Genomic DNA, 27,592 nt, shown 5'->3' with positions numbered 1-27,592 from the left:
TTGTACCTTCTCTCTCGCTTATTATCCCAAGATTGGGGTTGATGCTGCTATCGTCACGGGATCGGGTCACTACACCAAAACCACAGCTTCTTTCCCTCTCACATCAAAATCATTAGTAGTATTTATAACTCACAGTCGTCAACCCTATTTCCAAAATCCCTCCACCAATCTTCTGCCATGCACTTGTTTCCACGCCTATGATTTTTCGATGCCGCAAATTACTAAACTCTGCAAGACTTTATCTGCCTAGTGAATGACCGCCGTTGACCCAAATGAACTAGGTATTTCATGACTCTTTTGCAATTCAAAATTGTTTCTGTGAAAACTAACAAAATAACGCCAAAAAGACTCGATCTGAATCATACTTTGATCACCATCTCGAGCGGCGTTGCTTCCGAGATTCTCAAAGAGAACCAGAGTACGACAAAACGTTGTGCCGAATGAGCACCAAGCCCCTCCATCGCTGAATCTGTCTTGCATCTGCCATCATCTACCCACGGCATAATCACCTCGACTTTGCCATTACAAAATGACATTTTTAAAAGGATGCTCTTCTACAATCTACTAATCGGATTACAAAATTGTTCAGCTGCGTAAGCTTCCATCGTATAGGAATTGGTGCTGATTTCGATTGCAAACAACAGCTCAGCCAACATTAGCGCTGACAGCAGTTCCAGGTCTACCTTCAGCTCCGTCGCCCTACATAAATGCACGACACACAGCCATCAGTGTGCAACTAAACTACAGCCTTCTTGCTACCCCACGTTTCATCCTCCACCACAACACCATGTGGCCCTTTGGCAGCTCCTATCCTGAGCGCACGCCTGAGGATGTGGATGGTAAAATATACGACTATGTGGTTGTCGGAGGCAAGTCGAGCAATACCCTGGGATCAAGGCAAGAATCCACCCACTGACTCTCTAGCATTTAGGTGGCGCCGCTGGCTGTGTCCTGGCCTCGCGCCTCTCTGAGGATCCGACAGTATCTGTGCTGCTCCTTGAAAAGGGCTTTGTCAAAGACAATCTCTTTAGTCGCATCCCGCTGCTTTCACAGAATCCCATGATGTCTGGGTTGCAGGTCGTGAAGCATTTGAGCCAGATGCCCTCGGCATTGAATCGGAAGCTATCTCTCTTCTGGGCAGAGGCGCTTGGAGGCTCAACTCGCATCAACGCCATGCTGCTGACCCGAGGTCCACCTGGCAACTACAACGAGTGGTCGCAGGATTTGGGCTTAAAGGATTGGGGCTGGGAGAGCGTAGAGCCTTACTTTCGCAAGAGTGAAAACGCCATCGGCCACCCAGATGCCAAGTATCGAGGCCATCATGGGCCAGTTGAAACCCGCCAGCCAGCCTATCCATTCACTTTTCATCCCTACATTGAGATAGCCGCCCGCAAACTGGGGCTTCCTGTTCATGACGACTGCAACGATCCAGATGCGAGCGCGCAGGGCTACTTTCGCCTAGACCAGGCCATTGATGGCAACGGGCGACGCATCTCTGCGTACAAGGCGTGGCTTAGCAAAGAGACTGCTATTGCTCGAACATCACACCTTACTGTGTGCACCGGCGTAACGATTTCAAGACTTGATATCGATACAAAGTCTCGCAAGGTCATTGGCGTCCAAATTCGGCGCAGAGGGCAGACAGACAAGCGTGAGTGCTATGTTCAGGCACGACGAGAAATCGTTCTCTGCGCCGGGGCAATCGGTACTCCACAGATCCTGATGAGAAGGTAGTCTATCCATCCCGTCATATACAAGAGTAACAGAAGTGCTAACGCATACCAATCAGCGGCATCGGACCCAAAGATCATCTTCAACAACTTGGGATTCCCATCGTTCAAGAGTCATCCGCCGTAGGCAACAATCTGATGGATCATGTCGCTGTGCCCGTCATGTCGCGCGTTCCAACTCGAGATACTATCCACAGCCTTTATAATCCGTTTGTATTCATCTGGCAGTTTATTCTCTGGTTGTTTTTTGGTCGTGGTCTCTTATCAACCTCTTCAACAAGTTCCACCATCTTTGCTCGTACGACTGCGATTGACGATGCAACTATGCAGGTGCAGACTTCATGCAGCGGCAAAGATGCAATGGACTCAATGCAGCCGCAGAACGCGCCAGATATCGAGGTTATGATTATTCCCGTCGAAAGCTACTTTGATGTCTACATCACGGAGCATTCGCTGTTGACATGGCTATGTACATTGGTGCAGCCTTTCAGCAGAGGCAACATCAGGCTTACCACCACGAACCCCGAGCATCCTCCTGAAATCACTCACCCTCTTCTTAGAGACGAAAGAGATTTCCAACCTATGCGAAAGGCCATCCGCTTCGCATTGCGCCTGGGCCAAGAGTTTGCCCGCTCGGGATATCCGCACCCAGCGCCTTTGGTCTATGGACCCGGTATGGACTTGGAATACCTCGACCAAAGACTGGGATTCAGAAAGCTGCTGCCAAATCAACGGAGGAAGAGCGGTGGCACAGCCGAGCTACCGAAATGGCAAGACATATCAGACGAGGCCATCGATGAGTACACCAAACGTGCCTACCAGAGTGCTTTGCACTACGCCTGCACTTGTCGCATGTCGCTTGACGCATCAGATGGTGTTGTAGACCAGGAATTGCGTGTTTTTGGCATCATTGGACTTCGCATCGCCGACGCCAGCGTGTTTCCCAAGATTCCCAGTGCGCACACAATGGCGCCGACAATGATGGTGGCCGAGAGATGTGCCGATTTCATCAAGGAGACGTGGCGTGAGAAGTAGTGGTAAGTTTTTCATTCGGTTAGAATATAGTTAGAGTTACGATATGTAGTAGAGGCTCTATGCAAGCAGCCAATGCGATTGGGGAACGAGACATGAGATGGCGGGATGCGATTGAACAAACTGACGTCTCTGAACAGTTTCTCTGTCGCTCTTCGCTTCTCTTCGTCTTCCGAAATGCATTAAGTGACATTTATCGGATTCACACTCCAGATTTCACATGATGCGAAGAATTCGGTCCGCTTTTAAAGCCAATTGACTCTCTCAGTGCCGTAACATCAAAGCACTTCATGAACACTTATCGTTGCCCTGATTGAACACTTACCGCCAAGAGTATACAGAACAACTGCAAGAGTCAGAGCATCTGGAGTAACCCATTGATTAGTTACATCATCTCAACAACCAATCTCATCTCATCGAGTCCGCGTACAGCCATGCAGATGATGCTCAAATATGGAGCCGTCATTAGTCTGGGATTGACCGCTAGCCTAGCTTGGACTGGAAATCGATCCCGGTGTCGTCATGATGTTACTCTGTGAGTTCTCTCGCAATGCCCCTGGTGCAGCCTCGGCCTTGGATGGATATTCTAAATTGCCATCTTTGGCAGCTGCATGGCCAAGTTTGTCAAAGAATTCTCACTGCCAAAAGAGTCAACTCACGGGCTATGGCAAAGGATTACTACAGTCAGCCAAGCGCCTCGAGCTACCCGAATTATTCCATAGCTCCATGACGAAACCGGTTTTTCGAATCAAAGCGATGCCATCGAAGCGCCTTCCATAACGGTTCTCCGCAAAGTGGCGTTTTTAGAAGCTTCTTGGTTGTCTTCTCAACTCCACGCGGAACATATTCCCTCATTTAGACTCGCATTAGGTTACTCGTTTTGGGCAAGGCGACAGTGACAGTCTGTAAGATCGGCGGGCCGTGAAGCCAAGCTTTGGACACAGATTACGGCTCGGTGAAATGGATTCATAAGCAGATGACTCCGCACTTTCGACTGACTGTATTACTTGACGCTAAATCAATCTCAATAAGACTGGAAGTTTAACAATCTTCGAAGAGCGAAGACGGACAACCAAACGAACCTCTCTCATCGTTACTCTCGTCTTCAACTCAATTCATACACCAACTCCAGCAATCATGGCTTCTATGGACGCCGTCTTCGCCGCCTACAAAAAGCGACGGGCCGTTCTGGAAGCAAGCAACAACCCCTTCGCCAACGGTGTCGCTTGGATCGCAGGCGAGCTCTCGCCACTAGCAGAGGCACGGATCCCAATTGTTGACCAGGGCTTCCTTCATGGCGACATGTGTTACGATGTCCCGTCGGTATGGGATGGGAAATTCTTTCGCTTGGACGATCACATTACGCGATTCGACGCCAGCTGTGCAAAGCTCAGACTAAAGCTACCGGTACTGAGGGAAGAGCTCAAGAGCATCTTGTTCGACATGGTCGCAAAGAGCGGGATGCGAGATGCCTACGTTGAGCTAATCGTCACTCGTGGGTTCAAGGGCGTTCGAGAGGCCAAGCCAGAGGACATTGTCAACAACCTGTACGTTATACTGCTGCCATATGTCTGGCTCATGGACCCAGACATGCAATACACCGGTGGCAGCGCCATCGTTGCACGGACGGTTCGACGGACTCCCCCCGGGGCCATGGACCCCACAATCAAGAACCTGCAATGGGGCGACATGGTGCGCGGAATGTACGAGGCCAGGGATCGTGGAGCCAGCTATCCGTTCCTTACGGACGGAGACTCCAACCTGACTGAGGGCTCCGGATACAACATTGTATTTGTCAAGAACGGCGCCATCTACACGCCCGATAGGGGAGTGTTGCACGGCATCACGCGCAAGACGGTCATGGAAGTTGCTCGTGCCAATGGGATCGATGTTCACGTCGAGGTGGTGCCCGTAGAGATGGCCTACACGTGCGATGAGATCTTCATGTGCACCACAGCTGGCGGCGTTTTGCCAATCACGGCTCTTGATGGACAGCCCGTCAAGGACGGCAAAGTTGGACCAATAACGAAGACGATTTGGGACGGTTACTGGGCGATTCACGAGGGTGCTGCGTATACGGCCGAAGTCAATTACTTGGCGAACTGAATGAGATGACGGAAGACATATTAATGACTTGAACATGTTTAGAATGAATAGAGCACACTAATTTTTGGTTCCCATATTTACTGACTTTTCAACAAGATGAACAAGATGCGGGAGGAGAATGGGGGCTGACACGCATTCGTGAATGCGGGAGACACAGGCCATGCATGCTCATTTTGACAAGGGGAACCCCAACCAATCTTGCCCCGGGGCAAATCAAGCACGGCTGGAAAGCCAATTGGCCCAACAGAAGCAACGTCTCTCTTGGAGCATTCACGGCCGGCAGCTCATTTCAACCATGTGGCTGTGCAGGGGAGGTCAAGTGATGCCCGATATCCAGGAAGCCAATCACCGTTGACGCGAGAGATTGGATCGTGTTTCTTGGACAGAGGGCTACATGGGTTCAAGCGCCGTAATTGCGGCGTGCTCACTCTATTGTAAACCGTGATTCGGCAAACACCACTATGCGAAATTTGATGATGCCGGCTACATGTGAAAAGGCTTCTGGAAGCTCAGTTCACGGCACGGCACACGTCCATTGAAGGCCTCGGCCGGCACGGATATTGGCCGTATCCACAGCTTCATCTGCCGCAAAGCTCGTGTCCCGTCTATTTCGAGTTTTGTCGCTGTGTCCTTTTGAACGCTGATCCCCTGATGACCAACAACGACGCGTCAAGACCAGCAAATTACAGAGGCTGTTCACACAAGAACAATAGCCACCCCAAAACAGCAACGAATCACCACCAACAAGCCGTTCATTCCAATTTGAGCCATCAGCTCACAGGGGTCACAAGAGCTGTCATATTATCCGGCTCATAATCTAGCCCGCTTGCAGGCTAGTTTAATTTGTGAGCTGTCACCGTCACGCCCCACCGCAAATCAGCTCTTATAATACGGCCAAGAGGCCACTCCTTATTCCTGCTCGGCAAAGCAGTCGTCCATATGCCTGCTACAATCACCAAGTCATGACAGATAGGTTTGAGGAGCTGAGGCGGCGGAAGAAGCTCCTGCAACAAGAATTACGCCGCCGCCAGGTGTTTCCGCGCCAACGCAAGAGATTTGACCGTGACGATGACGAGCGCCGGTTCCGAGAGTTTGTAGAGACCGAGTGCGAGAGACGAGAGCTAGACCGCCGGGATATAGAACGCGAATGCGACGAATTATACGAGCGCAAGTTTCGCCAGCTGGAACGCGAACGCGATGAGCTGCTCGAGCGTGAACAACAACGGATAGACGTCCAGTATGAAGAATTATTCGACCGCGAGTACAAGAGGATTGAGCGCCAAATCAGCCAGCGGGTGCAGCGAGAAACGGCAAAGGATCAGAAGCCCCAGAACCTCGTCCAGTATCTGGAAACGTGTCATGCCCTCCACCTCCGGTTCCAAAAGACGGCCAGTCGCTCCCTAATAACTCAAAAAGAAGCACTTAGCTGGACATTTCCTCGGCGAATCATTCCGTGGGACGGGTTCCCAAGATTACAAGAAGGCGTATGGCAGCGAATTTTGTCTGATAGTGCATTCTGCAAGGAGCCCCGATTTCCATCGATCCAGCAACTCGAAGCCGTGAAGCGCACCCTTACCCCAGTCAACAGCGAGGCGTCTCTGCAGCACTTTGGACGCTACGCCATTGAAAATGTGGTGCAGGAGATGATGGACCAGTTGTATGAAGACGGCTTGCTCTGGAACGGGCTCGGTCTCAGCGACGACATCAAGGTGACGATAGAGACGGACAAAGACCTCGGCCAGGTGTTTGAACCCATGCTGGAATCATCATGGCACAAGGGTGCAGGTGAATTGAAGATTTCCATGCGCAATTCTCATCGCAGGGCGAAGAGAGCGGGCATCTGGGTCAATCGATCGTGCGTGTATCGGCATGACGAGGACAGGGGCGAAAAGACTCCGATATTTGCATTCGTGCATCAACTACCGCATCGCTTGCAGCTGGACGAAATCAACCGCGGGCTGGCCTCCGAGATTCGACCAGAACGAGACGTGATTGACAAGGAGGGCGACGATTTCACCTTTGCCTCGAAGACGCTTGTGGCGGCGACCATAACCCAGCTTTATTCCTACATGATTAGCAAGGAGATTCAGTATGGATGCGTTTGCACTGGAGAAGCCTTCATCTTTTGCTGCATATCAGAGGACGATCCCTGCACCATATACTGCACGCCATGTATGCCAGAGCGCGAGGTCATGCCTGATGATCCTGCCAGGCTGCATCGAAGTGCTGGTGCGCTCGTGTTTGGGCTTGTGCTTCAAGCTCTTCGCTCGAGACCTCTCCCCGCATCGTGGTGCGATTCTGTTACGTATATGGATACTTGGACCATGGGATACGACGATGTGCTGGACAAGATACGAAAAATGGGTGTCATGAGGCCTCATTCGTCCATGTCTTCTCTCAGAATGCATCGTTGGCAAGGTTTCAGACGGTCGCCACTACTCGTCGAGATTCGTAGAGGAGAAGTTAGAGGAAACGACAAGATTAGGAACTGGCTCGACGATGTCCCTGCGCAGAGAGCCTATGAGGATACAACCGAGAGCATCGCCAGTGCACCGACGTCAATACAGGACCAGCCGTACTGCTCTCAGAAGTGCCTCCTTGGTCTGGTGCAAGGGAAATCGCTGGATAAAAACTGCCCCAATGCAGAGTTCCACGGACCGGCTCACCTCGACTACGACGACTTTTTGAGCCTCCTTCGCACACAACTTGACCAAGATGACAACCTCGATGTCGATTGCACACCTCTGCGAGTTGCAAACGTTCCCAAATCTCTCTTCAAGATGCGGCTGACATCGCACGGTTATACATTCATCGCCAAGGCAGGGAAGAATTCGGCGTACTTGTGGAGCGAAAAGTTTGTATATGATCAGATGGCGAATCTCCAGGGTCGCTGCATACCCGTATGCATTGGAATGATGGAGCTCATCAAGCCGCGTCGCCACAACAGCAGAGCCTTGAAGGACCTGCTGCTCTTGAGCTGGGCTGGCCGACCATTTTTGAACTGTTCCAAGCAGGTGACCAAGGAGCAGATTGCTAGAATGATGGAAATGGGCATAGAAGCCATTCACAAGGTGGGAGTCGTGTACAACGGCGGGCACATCCCAAGCAACTTTTTGTACGATGCATCCCGCAACAGCGTCATGATTGTCGACTTCGAAGAGGCGTCGTTGGAATTCACCAAGACGCCTGCAGTGGTGGGAGATTCCCAGATGCGCAAGAGGAAGCGGGATCGATGGCAAGAAGATGCCCGGCGGGTGTTTGAGGAGGACACGGATTGTGCCGTGACGACGATTATGAAGTCGATGCCACGCAAGACTTCGAGTAGGTTTGCTGACGATGAGTCTGAAGTGGGAGATGACTCTGTGAGTCGTTGCTGTTAATTTGCGTGAGGCGAAACAAACGGAGGCGTTCTTTGCTTTTTCTTTTGTTGAGACAAGTCTGAAAGGCGGCTCATTCGTTCATTGCCGGCCTAGTAAGTCTGAGGATATACCATTTGCTTTGTACATGTTGATATAGATTGATTGTAATATTGGGAGGGCAAATATATAGAGATACCAAATGATGTATGAATAGAAATTTATTTTGTTTGCAATACCTAATAGCTTTGAGTTGATGTTGTCTGATGTAATCCGTTGAATCTGTGTGCGGTATAGGGTACGTTCAAGAGCAGCTGAATCTGCCCGAAGTGAAGCCATCAGCCAATGTCCAATCGGGCAAGTATGTGCTGATTCTCTCATAGCAGGTTAGCCACAGTAGCATCCAAGTTAGTTAGCAGTGTCGCATCGCAGCTCTGCATTGCATATCGTGTCCCTTGCACTCTTAGCTGAAATCGTCCACACACACACGCGACCACAATGGCGTCACATATCTTCCATCTCAATTCACAGCTGTGATTCGACCAAAGACTGATTACTCACCCACCATCAAACCATCAACTAAAATCCCACCAACAAAAACTCACCCAAAAATATAAAAAAACCCGGAGGCGCCGCTTCCAAGCTAAGCAGAAAAAAGCCCCCCGTTTTTGGCTCCCGCATTGCACCGTTGCGGCCTGATTGGGCGGGGATGCGATGGAGCCTGCGTCATGGCCCTAGTTCGGGAACTCCATTTGCGATAATACGATACGCCACTGCGGTCACAATTGGGTGCAAAAATTATTCAAGAGAAAAAAACATTCCAAGGTGATGCAGCTTGGTTGGTGGCCAAACACAAACCACCACTATCAAGCCATGGAGGTTTAGTTTAGCTTCTGGTACAAGCATCTTATCGCCTCTCTTCGGCCTTCGATGTGCCGTTTCGCCGGGCTAAGTACCGGGAGACTTGGTGCGTCTGGGCAGCTTGGCGCACGCTACCAGGTACAGATGCTCCAGCAGGTACCCGCACCTCCCACCAGCCGCTAAAACCAGACCAGAGCCCTGCAGTCCTCCACTCGCAGGCAATTGAACCCCAGGCGAAAAAAATTCAACCTGGAGGCATTGCAGCAGCAGCAGCGATGATAGCGCGATAAGCCGATTAGCGGACACACCAGCCCAGAAAGAAAAAAAGTACCACGGAGCAAGTGCCGTATCTGGGGCCATTGTATCACCTCCTCCTCTTTTTCTTTCTTATCTTTGTCCTACTCTTTTGCCTCTCTTCTTCTCTTCTTCTTCCTTTCATCATCATCTCCCTTCGGCGCAACCGCATGAGGCTCCCGTGAGCCAATTCGTCTCTCCCTCTCGCCACTGCGATTGACCTCAAACCCACCCCAGGCAAAGAAAGGCGTTTCGGATGGCCGTTCAGTCCCTCCCAGCTGTCATCGACATCGACGAAGTGCTCCCGGGCACGCGATGCGTCTTCATCGATGAGTCCGCCAGCAGCAACTCTGCCAATGGCCTGCTGCAGAAGCACGACGGCATTGTGCTCGTCCCCCAGCCAACCCAGTCGCCCAACGATCCCCTCAACTGGAGCCTGTGGCGCAAGATCTGGCACACTGCTCTCGTGTGTTTTGCCGTTGCCCTGACTGCTGCCACGTCCAACGTTGCTGGATCTGCCAGCACGGGCGTCAACGAAGAGTATGGTATTAGTTATGATGTCTTCAATACCGGTGCTGGCGTTCTCTTCCTTGCTATTGGCTACTGGACCTTGCTCAGCTCCCCTGCTGTCCATCTTTACGGGCGACGAATTCTGTACCTCGTCGGCGCGACCTGGGGCTTGATTGGCAACATCTGGTTTGGACGACTCAAGACCTCGTCCGACGCCATCTGGACGCAGCTCTTTGTCGGAGCGTCCGAGTCAGTCGCAGAGGCCGTGGTGCAGCTCTCCCTGCTCGACATTTGGTTCGAGCACCAGAACGGCACCTCGATGGGTTTGTACACCTTGGCCACCTCCGTGGGAACGTACCTGGGCCCCTTGGTCGGTGGCTACGTCGCCGACAGCAACCTTGGATGGCGCTGGATTGGCTATCTCGGCGCCATCATGTCGGGCTTCAACTTTGTCCTCTTCTACTTTGGTCTGGAAGAGACGGCGTTCCCACGTGAGCGCTACCAGCGAGATCGAATGGACAATCGCGCTGCCGCATCCTCCTCCCCAGACGGCGACGAGAAGACGGCCAGCGGCCCCCCAACCGTAGCTGATGTCAACACGGGTGCATCAGACGAAGAGGCCGCGGCCAACCCCCGCGACGTCGACGAGTTCTCCCTCAACTACACGCGCCCCAAGTCTTACTGGCAGCGAATTGCCCTCATCACCCCCGCCCCGAACCTGCGCGGCGTCGGGGCCAAGCAGTATGTCGGCCGTCTGTGGCACACGCTGCGCATCTTTACCTTTCCCGCTGTCTGGTTCGCCGGCCTGCAGTGGGGCATGCAAAACATTGCCCTGTCCTTTTATCTCACCATCGAGGAGGACTACTGGACAGACGATCCCTGGGACTATGGCGATGTCGCCGTCAGCAACATGAACATTCCGTGTCTCATTGGCAGCATCATTGGCTGTTTCTACGGTGGCTACCTGAGCGACTTGTTTGTTCTCTGGGCTAGCCGACGCAACAGGGGTATTCAAGAGGCCGAGTTTCGCTTGTACCTCATGTTTCTCTGCGTCATCATCTTCCCCACCGGCATGTGGCTCTTTGGCATCGGATCGGCCAAGGGTTGGAGCTGGCCCGTTCCCTACGTCGGCCTCGGCTTCATTGGCTTTGGCTACGGCTGCGCCGGCGATCTTAGTCTGACCTACCTTGCCGACTGCTATCCGGATATGGTCCTCGAGGGCATGGTGGGAGTTGCCGTCATCAACAACACGCTGGCCATGATTTTCACCTTTGTGGCGAGCTACTGGCTCGACACGGGCGTCCAGGATACCTTTATCGAGCTTGGCGTCTTGGGGTTCGTCATTTTGATGTTGTCTCTGCCCATGATTATCTGGGGGAAGCGTGCAAGACGCTGGACTAAGCAGAGATATCTCAACTTTTTGGAGATTCGCGACGGAATGGGGCACTGAAATCTGGAGAAAAAGCTTTGTCTGGGGGATGTGGGTTTGGGAGAGACGAGGAAAAGAGGAGGATGGTGGGATTATACCCCTGTTTTTGGAGGAGCTTGGCTTCTTTGTAGAAGAAAGAAGCCTGATGGTTGTTTTTTGTCTTTTGGAAGTTATCACGGTATATTTACTGCAAATGCATACCTATCTTGACCATACCCTCCCTACCTTTCTTGATGATCGATTTCGTTGATGGTAATTTTTTTTGTTGGGAGATGAAAGAGAGAATCGCCGATATCCGGAACAGCGATGAAGCAGGAGCGAATGCGACGAAATATCTTAAAGGACATCTTTCAGCTTCTTCTTCTTTTCTCCGCAATCTTCTTCTCACTTCTCAACATTATCCCTTCGAATACATCAAAATGAACAGGAAGATATCTCTGATTCTTCGCCATTACGAAATGTCAACTGTAACACTCGAGTTGAAGACATTCAGACATTGCATCGAACTGAAGCTTTTACAGACGTAAGCACGCTTTGCTATCCTTGAATTGGACCACTGTCAGGCCAGTGGCACCAGGATTCATTAGCTATTTCATCACCTAGAGTGCCAAAGTACAGGTAGCTTACGATGGTATAGGTTCTGAAGCGTGCGACACCACTCACCAGAAACAGAGACAAGCACCAGAAACAGAGACGAACACGTCGTAATAGCAATGACAGCTCGAAACTCTATGATCTCATGGCCAAGAAGAGACTTCCCCGCGGCACACTCATGCGGTGGGAAATAAACACCGCCAGTCTGCCACTATAATCTGTACTCGTATATGAAAGGCGGCGCTGTTTTCTTTCCACCTCTTGGCACTGAGGCCTACGACACGGCTCACAAGAAACAGAGACAAACACGCAAGAGCAATGACAGCTTGAGACTCTACAACCTGATATAAAGAAGAGACTCTCTTGCGGTACACGCTCTGATCTGGCTAGTAAGATGAGACAAAGACGGCCGGAAGCGATGCGACCCGGCCTCGATTCGACAAGCCGCCTTGGTCAACTGACTGAGCGAATGCAAGGGATCTCCATCAAAGTTCTCAGATCCCCCTTGCCTGCCCTTTCAATAAGCCGAACTCCTTCAACAGATCGGTGACATTACGTTACACATTCGTGGGAATTCAATAACAAAGGTTCCTGAAGGAGGGCGGTGAATGCCGGTCATTGGACAGCTTGATCAGGGGAAAGACGACCTCATCGGGACTCAGTCCCAGGTAATCGGCCCCATTGTACGCCCACGATGGGATCTTACTGAATCTCTTATGCAGGGTATCGCACTCAATCTGGCATCCTTTAGTCAGAGTTGTACGGAGTACACAACCGCAGTATTACGATTACTACGAATGTCTCACATGTCAGTGTTACCTCGGGACACGACCCTCATGCCTCATTGGCCTTGTCAACCGCTTCATATCCACCTCACCGCATGCAGTGTCACCGCGGCATGATTCCCATGCGGTGAACGGAATACATTACGGAGTACAAGGTTGGATGAGAGGTGACATGTCTCAGAAAGGAAATCACACAGTCGCCATGTGTCACATGAAGCTGGTAGCCGACGGAGCTCCTCTCTACAATGTAGTAAGAACCGAACATCACGATAATTTTCGAGTGGAGAGCCACTGCAACATTACTCTGTCGGATCCCGTTTCCCTGACATTATTATGTCATTGTCAAGAGAGTACTCAGACACTGAGGGGAAATCTGAGATTCGAATTGCATTGCATAATGCTTAGACGGCAACGACATGGAGCTCCGAAACTTGTATAAGAGAGTGGTGATTCTCGCTCCAGAAAACCAATTCTTCATCACTACCACCTGCTCAGCGTGGCGGTAGACTCTTGATCAAAGCCAGACTCCAAGCATCTTTATTTCTCTTTGCTTCCCTCGCCAATCATGAAGGCAGCCATTCTCACAACCGTTACGGCTGGTCTGCTGCCCCTCGTCGGAGCTGTACCGACCTCTCCTTTGACTGCAAGGGCAAAGAATGACATTGTCGAGGTTGAGATCTCATCCGGTACCATCATCGGTTCGGTGGGCCAGACTGTCGATACGTTCAATGGCATCCCTTATGGTGATGCACCCATCGGAGATTTGCGCTTCAGGCCACCACAGAAGCTCTCGAGGTATCTTGGAGACTTTGACGCCACCAGAGTCCCATTGTCATGCCCCCAAGGACCCATAATCTCTCTGGGAGCTCCTAATGTCCCCGAAGCAGGGGCTATTCTCAACGACACCTCTGGTGAGGCACGAGCTCCTGATTCCTCGGAGGATTGCTTGACCATCAATGTCCAGCGGCCCAAAGGCGTCCAGGAGGGCGATGATCTCCCCGTACTGTTCTGGATCTATGGCGGCGGCTTCTTAGCTGGAAGCACTGCTGGTTTTGATGGTACCAAGTTGATTGACACTGGTGTGCTTCTTGGCAAGCCATTCATCTTTGTGGCAGTCAACTATCGTATCGCTGCGTGGGGTTTCATGCCGGGAAAGCAAATCCTGGAAGAGGGCAGCGGCAATGCAGGACTCCTCGACCAACGCATGGGCCTTGAATGGGTTGCCGATAACATCAGGGCCTTTGGAGGCGATCCAGACAAGGTCACCATCTGGGGCGAATCTGCTGGCTCCATCTCCGTGTTTGACCAGCTTGTCCTCTTTGATGGCGACGCCACGTACAACGGCAGCCCGCTCTTCCGGGGCGCCATTATGAACTCTGGTTCGGCGACTCCTACGGACCCCTTGGACAGTGACAAGGGCCAGGCCATCTACGATACCGTTGCAGAAGCGGCCGGGTGTACGGGCGATACCTCTTTGGATTGTCTTCGTGCTTTGAACAATGATGACTTTACTGTTGCCGCCAATTCTGTGCCCGGCATCTTCTCTTACAGCTCTCTTGCTCTCTCGTATCTGCCCAGGCCAGACGGCCAAGCCTTGTCAGATAGTCCCGATGCACTTCAACGGGCTGGGAAATTCCACCATGTGCCCATGATTATCGGAACTCAGGAAGACGAGGGGACGCTCTTCAGTCTTACCCAAAGGAACATGAGCTCAACCCAACAGATTGTCGACTATCTATCCGAGTACTACTTCCACAACGCCAACCAAGACCAAGTCACCGGCCTTGTTCAAACTTACAGCCCTTTTCCCAAGGACGGAAGCCCGTACGGCACCGGGGATTTCGAGCTGTATCCCGGCAAGAAGAGACTTGCAGCCATCCTTGGCGACATTGTGTTTAATCTCATTCGACGAATTACGCTTCAGGTGTTTTCTGAAGTCGCCCCCGATGTGCCGACGTGGTCGTACTTTTCGTCGTACAAGGACATACTGCTTTCGTTCCTCTTTGGAACCTATCATGGATCAGATGTTAGCGTTTTGTTTCGGGGCGAGAATAGCAACTACGCGACGTTTAGTGGCCGGGTGTACTATATCAACTTTTTGTATAATTTGGATCCGAATGTCGGTACGAGACCGGGATTGTTTTGGCCGCAGTGGAAGGAGGGGAAGAAGTTGTTGGAGTTTAAGGGGATTATTAACGGGCTGAAGGATGATACTTATCGGAATGCGAGCTCCAATTTTTTGGTTAACAACATTGAGGACTTGCGATTTTAATTGGCAGAAAAGTCACATTTACGATGGAATGGCATGGGTTGTTACGAGGCACGAACTGAACAAAACAGCAAGCAAAACTACTCTCGCGAGTCACACAGTCCTTCCCGATGCTAAATAGGCAAATTGTCTATTTCTTAAATAGTCTATGGATGGATAAATAATGAGATATATAGTCAAACACTCGTTAGATGATGATATAAAGGAAAAAGAAAAAAATAAAACCCATTTTTCTCGCGGATGCTTCGTTTTGGACAAAAGACATTTGTCAAATTAACTTCATGATGATTGTAAAATTCTAGTGATGGGGTGTCATAAGTAGACACTACCTCTCTAATAAATTGGTAAAAAAAAGATTTGCTCTATGAAAGGAAAGGAAAGTCAAGAAAAAAAGGTCATCCTAAAAGGATGTCTGTTGTTGAGAGCATTTACTGATGAGAGTGAATGCAATGCAATGTGAAATGTAGATGCATCTTGGTGATGCAGTGGTTGTCTGTCGCGATGGTGGCAAGTGAGACGAGAGATCTCGTGGGATTATTCACTAAACACCATCAAAACGGGGACACGAAGAATCTAGTCCTTCTTCTTGCCCCATTTCTTAGGCATGCGCACCAGCCAGTAGAGGAACAGCGACGCAGCAATGTTGAAAATAATGTACGCCATTCCAATACCAAAGTCGCGCCATCGGTGCGAGTAACTCGAACTGACGCTCGTCAGGAAGACATTGGTGTCGGCAATCGGGCAGTAGCTGCAGCCACTCGTGGCGTTGGCGTCCTGGAGATAACCTCCAGCGGCGGTGATGAAATCGCCCAAATACTCGCCGCAAGTTTGACCGCTGGGCGGGTTGAGATGGACGAGTTCGTTGGCGGAACATGTGACGCTGGTGTTTGCCAGACCCGTTGACAGAACCGCAGAGATCCAGTAAGTGAAAGGGGACAGGCGGTACATGAAGATCCAGAAGCCGGGCATGCTGTCGGGCGAGGCCAAAGTACCGCAAAAGATGAGACACATCATGAAGAGCACGTTGGCGAGGTTGCCTCCAGCTTCAGCAGTATCAGTAATAGCAATACAGGCGTGGGCAAAGGTGCACGTGAAGACGAGGAACTGCCAGAAGAGCAGCCACATGAGGCCTCCTCTCTCGACAACCTGGTCGGCGGGCACGGCGTTCTTGTTGAAGCCCACTGGATAGTAGACGCAGACAAACATGAAGACGGACATGAGCGAGTTCCAGGGGATCTCGGCCACTACTTGCGACAGCATAAAGATCTTCCAGCTGTAAGTCTTGGAGGGTCTCTCGCGGACTTCGTAGAGCGAGCGCTGGGTGACGAAATGCGGCATCTGCTGCTGCACGAGCTGGCCAAAGATGGTCAAGATGTTGAAGATGGCAAACATTTGGTTCTGCAAGCCCTGGATAGTCAGCGGCGCATTAAGGAAGACGAGACCGATAAACAGCGACACGAAGAAACAGAGGAAGAACTTTGAGTAAATGTACGACGGAGTTCTCCAGATCTGCTGAAAGACACGCTGGGTAACAATAAAGAATTGCGACCAAAAGGGTGCTGCGAATTCGGCATACGAGGCCTTGTCGTTGATCAAGTCAGCGCCGTGGCTGTTGCCTTCGTCCTTGAGACGCTGCAACTCTGCCTGCACCTCCTGATATTCGGAACTATTAAGCCAAGCCTGATGCCAGTCGATATCCGTCGTAGATCCCGGGGCAGCTCCAATCGCCTGAAGCATCCACTCGGCGGGATTCTCGCTGGGCGGACACTTGGGCGCTCCTTGCTTCTCGAAATACGCAGTCATGGTGGACGAGTTTTCGCCAATGTCGCCAAAGTACACGGTGCGGCCGCCCTTGGCCAAAAAGAGGAGACGGTCGAAGCGTTGGAATAACATGGCGGATGGCTGGTGGATGGTGCAGAGAATCGACTGGCCGGCTTTGGAGAGCTTTTCGAGCAGGTCGAGGATGGCCCACGATGTCTGGGAATCAAGACCCGAGGTTGGTTCGTCGACAAACAGGAGCAATGGGGGTTTGGCCGCTAATTCGACACCGATTGTCAATCTCTTTCGCTGTTCAACATTGAGACCTTCGCCGAGCACACCGACTACAGCATCGGCATATTCTTGCATGTCCAGAAGCTTGATGACTTCGTCGACGTATGCCAGCTTCTCGGCTCGAGGCGTACTAGCCGGCTGTCGAAGCAGCGCACTGAATTCCAAAGCCTCACGAACGGTTGTAGTCTCTAGATGAAGATCCTGCTGCTGCACGTATCCCGTCTTTCGTTGGAACGAATTATCGCGAATCTTGCCGTCCACCAGCATTTCTCCCGTAATGACTCCCATGGAGATACGGTCGGCCAAACAATCAAGCAGCGTAGTTTTACCAGCACCAGACACGCCCATGAGCGCAGTCAGTGTTCCAGGCTTCACCCAACCGTCCACATGGTCCAGAATTCGTCGTGGTTCGCCCTTGATCTTGATATCATAGCATACCTTGCCCCAGTGGAACACGCTCGTAGATGCCTGAATGTTGGCGCCGCTTGACTCCTTGGGAATCTCCGAGCCCTTTTCGACGACAGGAACCGGTCCAGACAAGGAAGATTCCATGTCGCCCTTTTTGGCGGCCGAAGTAAGAAGCTGACCGCGACGGAAGACGAGAACCTCGCCCTTACTCTTTCTTGCCTGAATCACATCCGTCGCCACAAAGTACACCAGGTGGTTGAATAGGAGGAAAGCAATTAGGATTCCGACGTTGCGCCACTTGTGGGCGTGAAAGTACTTGTACTGCGAGTTGATGTAGGCATCGCCATTGACAAGAGCCTGTCCGGGGACGGATCCGACAGCGGTACAAGCTTGGTGGGCCGATGTCACGTTCTCATAGCCGGGGATGAGGCTGCTTGGAACAAACGAGTTGCATTCAAACTCGCGGCCGGAGAACTCGTTAATCATGAGAGCTTCGAATCCGTAGGCGACGGGATCGAGATAGTTGATCCAGCGGCACCATCCAAGCATGTAGTCGACGGGAATGACGAATCCGGTGAAGATGACCATGGCGAGAATCAGGAGCGAGGCGGGAACCATGGCCTGCGAAAGGGTTCGCGACAGGGCAGCACTGTCTGTGTGTTAGGATGGTCATGTATGGACAAGGCATGATGGTGTGTAAGGGCATGGTGATGGACAAGGGTAAGGAAAACTCACATTGATCGGAAAACGCCAGACATGGCCAGCACCATGAGGAACGTTACAAGCAGGAAGTAGAAGAAGGCTCCGGGGGTACGATTGAGATGGACCATAAAGTACAGCACCAAATTGTAGCAGATTGTGTTACCAATCTTGTACGGCATATCGCAAAGCACAGAGGAAAAGGCCTCTGCGGACGGAAGATGGAATCCATATCGCTGATGCTTTTCGACAATCGGCCGTTGGGCGTATTGCGTCAAAATTTCGAGTGCACTGGAGAAGGCGTTGGACAAGATGGCGACGTAGAGGGCGGCGGCTCTCGAGTAGAAGCTACCCGTTGTTGGCTGCAAGTTGTAGAACAAGGACGAAATGATGAGGGCCATGACAGTGTTGGATAGCAGTGAGAAGATGGTTAGGCTGGGATCGCCCTTTAATCTTCGCCATCCTCGCCAGAGGCAGAGGCGGATTTGCTGAGAGTACGAGAGGGTGTAGGGAGACTTGACACGTTGGCGTTTGGCTTGGGTGGCCTTTTTGTGTTCGCGGAATGCTTGGGCGTCGGTTCCGTCAATGGGATGCTCCGCGTTGTAGCTCTCAATCTCAGCCTGAAGAACCTTGTAGTTGTTGCTGTTCCTCCAGCACGTAGCGAATTCGTCAGGAGTACGAGGTGCGCGACTCTCCCAGCCCAGACGAACAATTCGTTCCGTCGGCGCCGTCATGGACGTCAGGAAATCAGGCGTAGTTTGACGTGCAGGACACTCAAAGCCCAAGTTCTCGAAATACTCCTTGGCTTTATCTGTAGGACCAAAGAAAATCTGTCGTCCCTCGTAGAGAACGAGCACCTTGTCAAAGACATCATAGGCACTCTGCGGCGCCTGATAGATGGACACGGCGCTCGTCTGGCCAAAAGTGTCAGACTGCAGACGCAGCGTCTTGCAGAATTCGATAGCATTAGCCGAGTCAAGACCTCGAGTGGAATTGTCCCAGCACTGTAAGGGGGCGTTTGAGAGAGTGGCTTCGGCAATGGTGACTCGCTTTCGTTCTCCTCCAGACACACCACGAACGTACTCGTTACCAACGCGGGTGTTGACTGTGTGGCTGATGCCGTACATGGCCATGACAACATCACGGTAGTGAGCTGCAAACTCGTCGTTGGACACTCCCGGGGGAAGACTTCGAGGGGCTCGTGCCATGGCAGCAAATGAAAGCGTATCGCCAACTGAAAGCATGGGGAAATGCACGTCGACTTCAGCCGTGTAGATGGCCTCACCTCGGTGCTGAGTGTGCATCTCCTCTGCGCTGATGCCCTGGTAGTTGAAGTGAGTCTCGGTGTCAATGTATATTCCGCTCGTCTCGCCCGCAATCGACTTGAGAAACGTGGAACATCCTGAGCCAGGAGGTCCCAACACAACAAGCATCTCTCCAGATTTGAGAACACCATCACAGTTGCGCAAGATATCGATCCGTCTCTTACTAGACTTGCTGAATGCCTGTCTAGCAAGATCCGGAATCGATAGCCAAACGTTGCCAACATCCTTCTGGAAATCAGTCTCACTTCCGTATCCATACACATTCATATTCCGAAACGAAATGCCACTGTGTCGAAATCCCGAGCCGTGCTCAGCAGCATACTTGGCCACCGTCTTTGCCCACGTGCGTCCGCTAAACTTGCTGCTCATGGGATTCAGGGGCGAGTCGGGATCGTTGTTTCCAAACAGCGACGTGGCCTGGCCTTGAATATCGATGCCAGAGGCGTGCGTGTACTGACGGGCCAGTTGCTGCACGACACTCATCCGCCGCTCCATCTCGTGGCGGCTGTTGTTTTCGGAGGATTCGTCATCATCGTTGCTATTGTTGTCCTTGTCTTTGGCGGTCTTGGAATCGGGCTCGAAGGAAAAGTTTTGTTGTTGTTGCCCGTCGACGTATGTTTGGGCACTTCCGTGTGGCGACTGAGCACGGGACTCAGGGCTCGAGTCACCGCCCTCTGGCGGCTGCCCAACTGGCATTTTCCAGGTGTCGAGCGAAGCTGGTTTTCCTATTTCAGATGTGTCGATATTCAAACAAACTTGATCGTCTATCAAATCAAGATCACCACTCAGTCAGTTCTCTTCACGGTTCGTCAACGTCGAGCTTCGTGTCTCGTAACTTGGATCCAATAACGTCGACTATGACTGGTGTCTGTCCCAGAACCCCTGGAATACCTTCCGTGAACCGAGAAAGTTGTCCTGATCTGACATTTATTTACAGGATTTATATGACCCTCACCTTCGGAGAGCCGCAGCCTGCCAACGCGCCGGCATCTCGGGTGGCCCACGTTTACAAACCTCCGAACCATATGAACGATAAGGAGCCCGTCAGCCCTGATTGATAATTCAGGGGTGGGCTCCCTTTGCCTCTGTTAGCTGGTCAGAGACACTGAAAACGGCCGCCTCACAGCCCCTGTGCAACGTTCGTCCAGCCGTGCCTTGGCGATACAGCATCTTGCGGAGTTTCAGCATCCGTACTCGTATTTGTCTGTGTACGATCCCGCTTGTCCAATCGTGGTCTCGCGTCCCTGCTCCACAATGACGGGCTCTTAGAAGACCCCGAGCCACCGTGTGCTTGTTGCTTCTTTTCGGGGTGTCGATAGAGCACGATTCCGGCTTCTTGGTGCCTTGTTTCACCCCGAAGGCTTGACTGAGCACTCCGGTCCAGCTTAGCTGGCCCTATCGAGTCGCATAGGTATCGATCTTCATGATCCATGACTCGATTCCCGGGACCCATAACGTTCTTTTATTGAACAAAGTTTGTCACTAGGCTGATCTGTGCATTGGCTTGACTGGGGGCTACACTATTTCCTCTTTCGAGATGGTCGACCTTTGAGCTTTGACGACAAACCTAGAAAATGCGATATTCTCCTGTCTTTGGTCAATCTCAGGACGCATCTTGAACACTTTTAAAGGGTGCTAATCAAGCTTTCATGGCAGTTACGAGTACTCTCTTTTTTCTCTCATGTCCGTCTTCTCATTCGACCTATTTGTTTAGCTGAAAAGATCACTTTCCACATCACATCACATAACATTATCCTCATTCACATTCACATTCAACAAGTATCCGACCATGGGTTCCGTGGGCTCCGTCGATTCAGCTTCTTCTCCCCACAAACCCGCAAAGGAAGCAAGGAAACTTGCATGTCGGCTCTGCCAGAAGCGCAAAAAGAAGTGCAACCGAAAAAGCCCATGTTCAATGTGCATCAAGGTGCGGCACCCAAATACTCTCCGCCCATCAAAACAAGATAAGAGAAAACGAGACATAACCGCCGCTGACATATTCCCTCTTTCAACAAATTCCAGCTCAAAGTCGTTTGTCAGCCAAGCGCACCAGCCGCGCCGCGCAAACGCAGACAGTCGACAAAGGACTTGTTTGCCCGGCTGGCCTGGTGCGAGGAGCAGCTGAGGCGGAATCTTGAGTGCCGCCAGTGTCTTGAGTGCACGTCGTCGACGGAAACGTCGACTGCTGAAATAGCAAAGAGGCTTTCAGAGATAAAGTCTGACCCAAACATCTCATCCACAACATCCACGCCGGCTACTGAATCATGACATGACCATCTTCATTGTCCAATTTTAGCAGAGCTGAGAATTGGGCAACATATACCTTTTTTAATGTATTAATAAGAAATGTCTTCTTTTTTTTCTCTTTCAGGATACCAAGAATACCAGTCAGCTGGTGGTTTACGCTGCTGGCAACCACTTCTCACTCTTCATCCTTAAGAATCTCGTGAAATCACAACCGTTGAACAACCCTCGAAAAAAAGCTGGGGGATGGCCTCTTCTTCGTTATTCTAAAAGTGGGGAACCTTAAATTCGTCGCATCTGATTGGTCCATGTCTCATCCCTAATTGCCTCTTTTGGGGACATGCGGAGTAGGCGGGACGAGCAGGGATCAGCGACGGACTTTGTCAATAAGTCCCTAGCTTCGCGAATCAGATGAGGCTTGACCAGCCCGGCCCGTCGAATACGCGGAAAGGGCACTCTAGTCTCTGTTGATACTACTGCATTGGTTAGAGTGTGGCATGATTGCCGTGTTGTGTCGCGTGAATTACCATATTGGATTGGATGCTTGAGTGTGTGGGACGGCCCAGCTGCTCTGCTCTATTGTCTAGGCTACGGGGCAATTAGGAAGACTCACACTGTTTCACACGGGCTGAGGCTCCCCTTTTCATGACACAATCGGGCATACATTGAGTGGCGATGGACATTGGAAGACTCCGTCTGCGTATAATCCATCTTCCAGCCCCGTCTTTGTGTCGGGTGCGGATAGCTTCATCTCTCCGACTAAGTATCCTTTTGAGAAGAAAAGTTCGATTTGTCTTTACGTCGATGGTACACAATATTGCTGTACGGCTATCTGTTGCTTACAAATGACTGTATGAGATAACGACATGAGCATTGCCCTGATTTCAGCATAGAATGACGATAGTATCTTGTTAGTGTTTTTGGTCTATTCACACTATCTTCAACTATACGTGATGGATGGATCGCAAAACTGTCTCGTCGTTTCACGTTTCTTTTCTTCCCACGCTCGAGTACTCTACCTGGCTGTCCGCATAATCTTAGGAAGTCTCTACACTTTTATCTTGTGCTTTTCAGCAAGGAGACTATGCGATGTATGCGGCTTCATGGACGGTCTCATCGTCCTCTTGGTAAACATCTCCCAAACTCAAATATCATTACTTAGGATCTGCTCTGACAGTTTTTTTTCAGTGTCTGCTTTCTTTGACTTATAGTACCGTGGATACTATCTATCCTTCGCTGTTGGATTCGAAATTAAGTATTTATGCGAGCACGCGGTTTCGTTGCGATATCATACTATGTCTTGCTTTTACGATTGCTTCGACGGCGTTGAGGAGAGCTATGCAGGAAGAGGGGAGGTATGAGGATGTGTATTGGGAGAGGGATGTTAGTTTGGATGAGATGCGGCGTATTTCGTCACTCTTGGCTGGATTTGCGAGGTGAGTGTGAATATTAGCTGAGTTGTGATAGATGATGTTGATGTGTTTTGTTAGTACGTTTCATATGGGTATGTGTGTGTGGCAGCCTCTATAAGGTATATTTGTGAGAACGATTGATTCCGAGTTTCATGAGTTTACTCGGCAGATATGAGTTTAGTATTTGCTACACGATATGACTCTACGCTTTACGAGGTGCTAGATACCACCGAAATATATCTCCATTGTTTAGTTGGGGATTATAGGATATTACACGTTACTGATATGCTTCAATATCGGAGTGTCTATAATATCAGAATGTCTATAGGGGTGGATGTCAGTGGCCTAGAAGCTGGGCGGCTGCAAAGAAACATGTGAGTCAAGTTAGGCTTGGTGACTTGAATACTCTATATAAAGAAGAAGCTTCCTCTTATGTGTCAAAGGCGCCCAGAGGTTATTACAGTTTTTAGGATGTCCCTGACTGCATGCTAGTGGTTAGTGTTCATTCACCTCTTCGAGATCACTCGTCCGTAAGACTCATACATCGTGGAATTCATGTGGATCCATACACATGTCCTTTTATGAAGAATATCGCGTGATAGTAGCCATCACTTGGAAGGATAAATTTGGGATATATTTCTAAAAGTCGAATAACATGGTCTCAAAGTGCTCTCATATTGCTCGAGCTGTCTCTATATAGTGCATTGGGTGAGTACCTAGGAAATTCTGGTTATGTGTATAAAATTATACATCAGTTATTAGGTGATAGAATCCCTTTCAACTACACGCTCATCTGCTCTAAGAAAAAAGGTTCGTTATAGTCATTGGGTGAGCGAGAGTGAGTAGCCAGTTGCACAAAAACTGTTTTCTACAAATAAAATACAGTCATGGGCCTTATATACATATAGACGAATATTGTTCCCGGGTAAGATTGGGCATCGATAAGACTGCGCCAGCTTCAGCCTTGGGTGCGGCTGAAGGATCAACCAACCACATTGAAGACGGGCGAGGCACCTCGGGCAGCAAAGCGGGGTTGTGTGTTGAAGCATTGCAACATCATAAAGTTTCAAATATTTCCTGCATTATTGAATCAATGGTATCCTAACAATAGCCCGTGATCACTTGGAAATGGACCCAGCGAACGCTGTCGGCATAGCAGCGGCCGTGATCCAATTTGCCGATTATGGATTCCGCCTAATTAAAGACGCGCATGAACTGTACAGCTCTTCCTCCGGCCAGAAGTCTGAACATATTCAACTATCCGTTGTGTCCCAGAACCTTTCAGACCTCGCCGATGCCATTGGAGGCAAACTCGACGAGAGTCAGGGGTCAGCAGGAGAAATTATTCTCCGCCTCCACGGCGAATGCAAGTCAACCAACGACGAGCTTCAGAGCATCCTCAGAAAGCTCAGAGTGAAAGTTGGCTCCAACAAGATTGAGCTAGCTCTGGATGGCTTGCGAGTTGCATTCAGACAAGTTGCAGCCGCTGATGACATTGAAAAGCTGGAGGATCGCTTGAACCGGATCCGTGAGGAGATGAATGTGGGTCTGATGTATCTGTTGTTGTCAGTCATCCCGCTGCTCTTCTCTAGTATTTAGCATGTATGCGAAGAACTAAGCTGACTGGATCTTATGGCTATTAGGGATGAAGCCGGAAAAAACGGCGTAGAGTTGCGTCAGATTGCGAAGCAACAAGCGGATATGATTACCACTTTGGATCGAATCGACACCACCACCAAACAGTTCAGTCCAGATTTCATTGGTTTAATTGACGATTGGCTCATGAACAACCAGAGAGAAACCTATAGGATGGTTCGCTACGTGCTCAGCGATAAGTGGCAGACAACCAAATATGCACACCAAACAGTATTTGATGAGAGCCAGGATAATGAGAAGCTCCGAAAAGTGTGTCAGAGTCTATATTTCGAGTCGATAAATCACCGTGAGACAGGCATTTCTAAACGACACGCTTCCACGTTCGAATGGATCTTCCATAAGCCACGGACATTGAACGACGGCCATGCTCTCTGGTCAGACTTTCCTCTGTGGCTGCAGGGCGAATCACGGGACATCTACTGGATTACTGGCAAACCGGGTGCCGGCAAGTCCACACTAGCCAAATTCATCTCACAGGACTCGCGGTTCAAAGTGCTCTTGGAGAAATGGGCAACTGGGTCCCAACTCCTCATTATTCGCTATTTCTCTTGGACGTCGGGAATGAACAAGCTACAGAAGTCCCAGGAAGGCCTTTTTAGAACACTTCTACTTCAAGCTATCCAGCAGCGGCCCCAACTTACCATTGACATTTTTCCTGCGCGCTGGTTTCTTCTTCAGTCTTTCAATGGGAATATCGAGTTACCGCCCCTGACAATCGACGAACTGAGGGATGGTTTCCAAAAACTCTTATCTGCAACCGGAGACTTTAAATTGGCTCTTCTTATTGACGGCTTGGATGAATTTGATGAGGACCATAACGATTTGGTTCATCTTCTAAGCGACGCCAACAAAGAGACTGGGGTGAAAATTTGCACCAGCAGTCGACCATGGAATATCTTCCGGGACGCGTACAGCAAAAACCCTATGCTGCAGCTCGAGAATTTAACACGAGATGACATCGAGTCGTTCGTCTCAGAGCGGCTTCAGCTCAGCCAGGGCTACTCCGATTTCGCCGCGACTAACTCAAAAGCAGCCGGCAAGATTATCAACGACATTGTGGAGAAATCACAGGGCGTCTTCCTCTGGGTATCTGTTATTTCGGGCTTATTAGAGACCGCGCTACAAGAAGGGACCAGCATCTTGGACTTGCAAACCACCATTGATAACCTCCCGAGCGAGGTTGCCGACTTATTTCGCTACATTTGGAACCGGACCAGCAAGCGATTTCGCAGCCAGGCATCGCAATATTTCCGACTCATGAGAAGTTGCCAGGAGCACGAAATTGACCTGCTAGCTCTGATCCTTTGGTTTGGTGATGTGGAAATTTCCGTCCACCTTAACGCCGCTGATGTTACTAGCGATTATCTTACAGGCGCCATTAAAACTTTGGAACGAAGGCTGATGAGCCGCACCGGAGGCTTACTAGAACTTGTGTCTCGCAATGGCGACTACGCGAAAGAACCGAAAGATTTTCGCGTAGATTACATGCACCGGACGGCAAACGATTGGGTCCGTGATAACTGGGAAAGTATCTCTTCGGCGACTGATCCTGGCTTTGATCCTCTCTTCTGGTTCATCAAGGGTCAAGCACTGAGTATAACCCTTACCACCGAGCCAAATGTAGAAAATTTTTTGAAACTCACAGATTGGTCAAGAGTGTTTAAGATCGCGTCACTCGTCTCGGAGGAGCACCCTGACAAAGAAATCCTCGTGGTTGCGCTTGATCGGCTGGACCATCACTTGGTCAACCATACGAAGGACCACGTAGCATACCACTGGTTGAATCGGGTACAATTTCCGCCCAATCAAAGGAAAACTAACGCGAATTTCGTTGGTGAAGACTCCAAGCAACAGATCGCCGTTAAGACGCTTGCTTGTTGTACCGATTTCTTCGAATTTTCCGCCCGAATTCCTATCGTTGCCTATCTGAAACAAAAGGTCCAAGAGAATCCCAGGCTATTCTCAAAATCAAGCCCTCATGGCGTTAGCATACTGTACAACGTCATATTTGGTGAAGTCTGGTTTAACAATGCCAAGGCGCGGCTAAATATCTTGAATTTCTTAGTCCAGGGGAAGTACTGCCCCTCGCTGGAATCGCTCCGCATTATAAAGGATAAGGCAAAATACGCCGTGCTCGTACTCCGAAACAGTCCTTATTCCGACTCTGATATGTCCACCTACTTTACACAGGCCGAAAGCATACTTGAATCCAGAATTGGGGATCCTCCAGTCAACTCCTCGGGCTGGCTAGAATGGAAACGCTATTCATGGTGGCCGCGGCGGCAGTGATGGTTTACGAAAAGATCGGTCGCAAATAACACACTGCACCAGACACCGCAGCCGGAAGTGGTAGACATTTTTACGGGATTCCCTCAAGAAGATGCTTGGCGGCAAGTAGAGCTGGCGGAAGAGGCGTAGGGGGTTTACCAGCGAATTAGAGGCAAGCGATTTCGAGTATTGTGAGAGTTGTATGACGCATAAGTTTGCTTGCAACATGTCAAGATGATAAATTCAAGAGACTTTCGATGTATACCATGATCCTCGGGCTCGGTAGAGTACTGGTAAGTGATGAGGTCTGATGTCTTATAGGCAATACTCGGGATAGTTTAATAGTATTTAATCATAAGGTTTGGAGTACAGAGCCCCAAACAATACCCGATGAACAAACAATATGAGATTTATAGATACGGAAAATTCATTTATGGAAGGGCTGTTTTGATGGGCTGTTTTGATGATATCCATAAGGGTGGCCTCTTTAACAAATTGCATGTAAAATTCATGGCATAGCCTTTCCCCCCCTAATACCGACTTTCATCAACTTTATCCATAA

General features: G+C 50.3%; 9 protein-coding genes across 9 annotated transcripts; 8 read left to right on the top strand and 1 right to left on the bottom strand.

Annotated features, from left to right (window-relative positions):
* Positions 1-1,062: 1,062 nt before the first annotated feature.
* On the top strand, positions 1,063-2,765 carry V8C40DRAFT_276413 (GMC family oxidoreductase; the record flags this gene model as incomplete). The annotated part of the gene is made up of 2 exons (XM_083220833.1): positions 1,063-1,730; positions 1,790-2,765. 2 exons carry the CDS (start codon positions 1,063-1,065, stop codon positions 2,763-2,765), a joined length of 1,644 nt encoding a protein of 547 aa, XP_083070523.1.
* Positions 2,766-3,765: 1,000 nt separating this feature from the next.
* V8C40DRAFT_65784 (aminotransferase class IV) lies at positions 3,766-4,950 on the top strand. Its single transcript, XM_083223253.1, has one exon. The coding sequence runs from the start codon at positions 3,900-3,902 to the stop codon at positions 4,866-4,868; it is 969 nt and encodes a 322-aa protein (XP_083070522.1). The 5' UTR covers positions 3,766-3,899; the 3' UTR covers positions 4,869-4,950.
* Positions 4,951-5,801: 851 nt separating this feature from the next.
* On the top strand, positions 5,802-8,428 carry V8C40DRAFT_251919 (uncharacterized protein). The gene has a single exon (XM_083217274.1). It carries the CDS (start codon positions 5,831-5,833, stop codon positions 8,246-8,248), a length of 2,418 nt encoding a protein of 805 aa, XP_083070521.1. The 5' UTR covers positions 5,802-5,830; the 3' UTR covers positions 8,249-8,428.
* Positions 8,429-9,540: 1,112 nt separating this feature from the next.
* V8C40DRAFT_65763 (major facilitator superfamily domain-containing protein) lies at positions 9,541-11,445 on the top strand. Its single transcript, XM_083223252.1, has one exon. The coding sequence runs from the start codon at positions 9,636-9,638 to the stop codon at positions 11,337-11,339; it is 1,704 nt and encodes a 567-aa protein (XP_083070520.1). The 5' UTR covers positions 9,541-9,635; the 3' UTR covers positions 11,340-11,445.
* A 1,593-nt stretch (positions 11,446-13,038) lies between these two features.
* Positions 13,039-15,345, top strand: V8C40DRAFT_65759 (Alpha/Beta hydrolase protein). The gene has a single exon (XM_083223251.1). The coding sequence runs from the start codon at positions 13,263-13,265 to the stop codon at positions 14,967-14,969; it is 1,707 nt and encodes a 568-aa protein (XP_083070519.1). The 5' UTR covers positions 13,039-13,262; the 3' UTR covers positions 14,970-15,345.
* Positions 15,346-15,539: 194 nt separating this feature from the next.
* On the bottom strand, positions 15,540-19,945 carry V8C40DRAFT_276408 (pleiotropic drug resistance family ABC transporter; the record flags this gene model as incomplete). Its single annotated transcript, XM_083220832.1, has 2 exons — positions 15,540-18,075; positions 18,162-19,945. The coding sequence occupies 2 exons, from the start codon at positions 19,943-19,945 to the stop codon at positions 15,540-15,542; spliced, it is 4,320 nt and encodes a 1,439-aa protein (XP_083070518.1).
* Positions 19,946-20,763: 818 nt separating this feature from the next.
* Positions 20,764-21,820, top strand: V8C40DRAFT_251910 (uncharacterized protein). The gene is made up of 2 exons (XM_083217273.1): positions 20,764-21,377; positions 21,473-21,820. The coding sequence occupies exons 1-2, from the start codon at positions 21,240-21,242 to the stop codon at positions 21,716-21,718; spliced, it is 384 nt and encodes a 127-aa protein (XP_083070517.1). The 5' UTR covers positions 20,764-21,239; the 3' UTR covers positions 21,719-21,820.
* A 416-nt stretch (positions 21,821-22,236) lies between these two features.
* Positions 22,237-23,656, top strand: V8C40DRAFT_251906 (uncharacterized protein). Its single transcript, XM_083217272.1, has 3 exons — positions 22,237-22,821; positions 22,883-23,130; positions 23,185-23,656. Exons 1-3 carry the CDS (start codon positions 22,648-22,650, stop codon positions 23,222-23,224), a joined length of 462 nt encoding a protein of 153 aa, XP_083070516.1. The 5' UTR covers positions 22,237-22,647; the 3' UTR covers positions 23,225-23,656.
* Positions 23,657-24,162: 506 nt separating this feature from the next.
* Positions 24,163-27,363, top strand: V8C40DRAFT_65726 (uncharacterized protein). The gene is made up of 2 exons (XM_083223250.1): positions 24,163-24,671; positions 24,750-27,363. The coding sequence occupies exons 1-2, from the start codon at positions 24,235-24,237 to the stop codon at positions 27,049-27,051; spliced, it is 2,739 nt and encodes a 912-aa protein (XP_083070515.1). The 5' UTR covers positions 24,163-24,234; the 3' UTR covers positions 27,052-27,363.
* The last annotated feature ends 229 nt before the right edge of the window (positions 27,364-27,592 follow it).

The sequence above is a fragment of the Trichoderma camerunense genome (assembly GCF_050948025.1).
Source record: "Trichoderma camerunense strain CBS 138272 chromosome Unknown V8C40scaffold_15, whole genome shotgun sequence".
Lineage (NCBI taxonomy): Eukaryota > Fungi > Ascomycota > Sordariomycetes > Hypocreales > Hypocreaceae > Trichoderma > Trichoderma camerunense.
The sequence above is the reverse complement of the archived record's forward strand: the minus strand, read 5'-3'. Positions and strand labels throughout refer to the sequence as shown.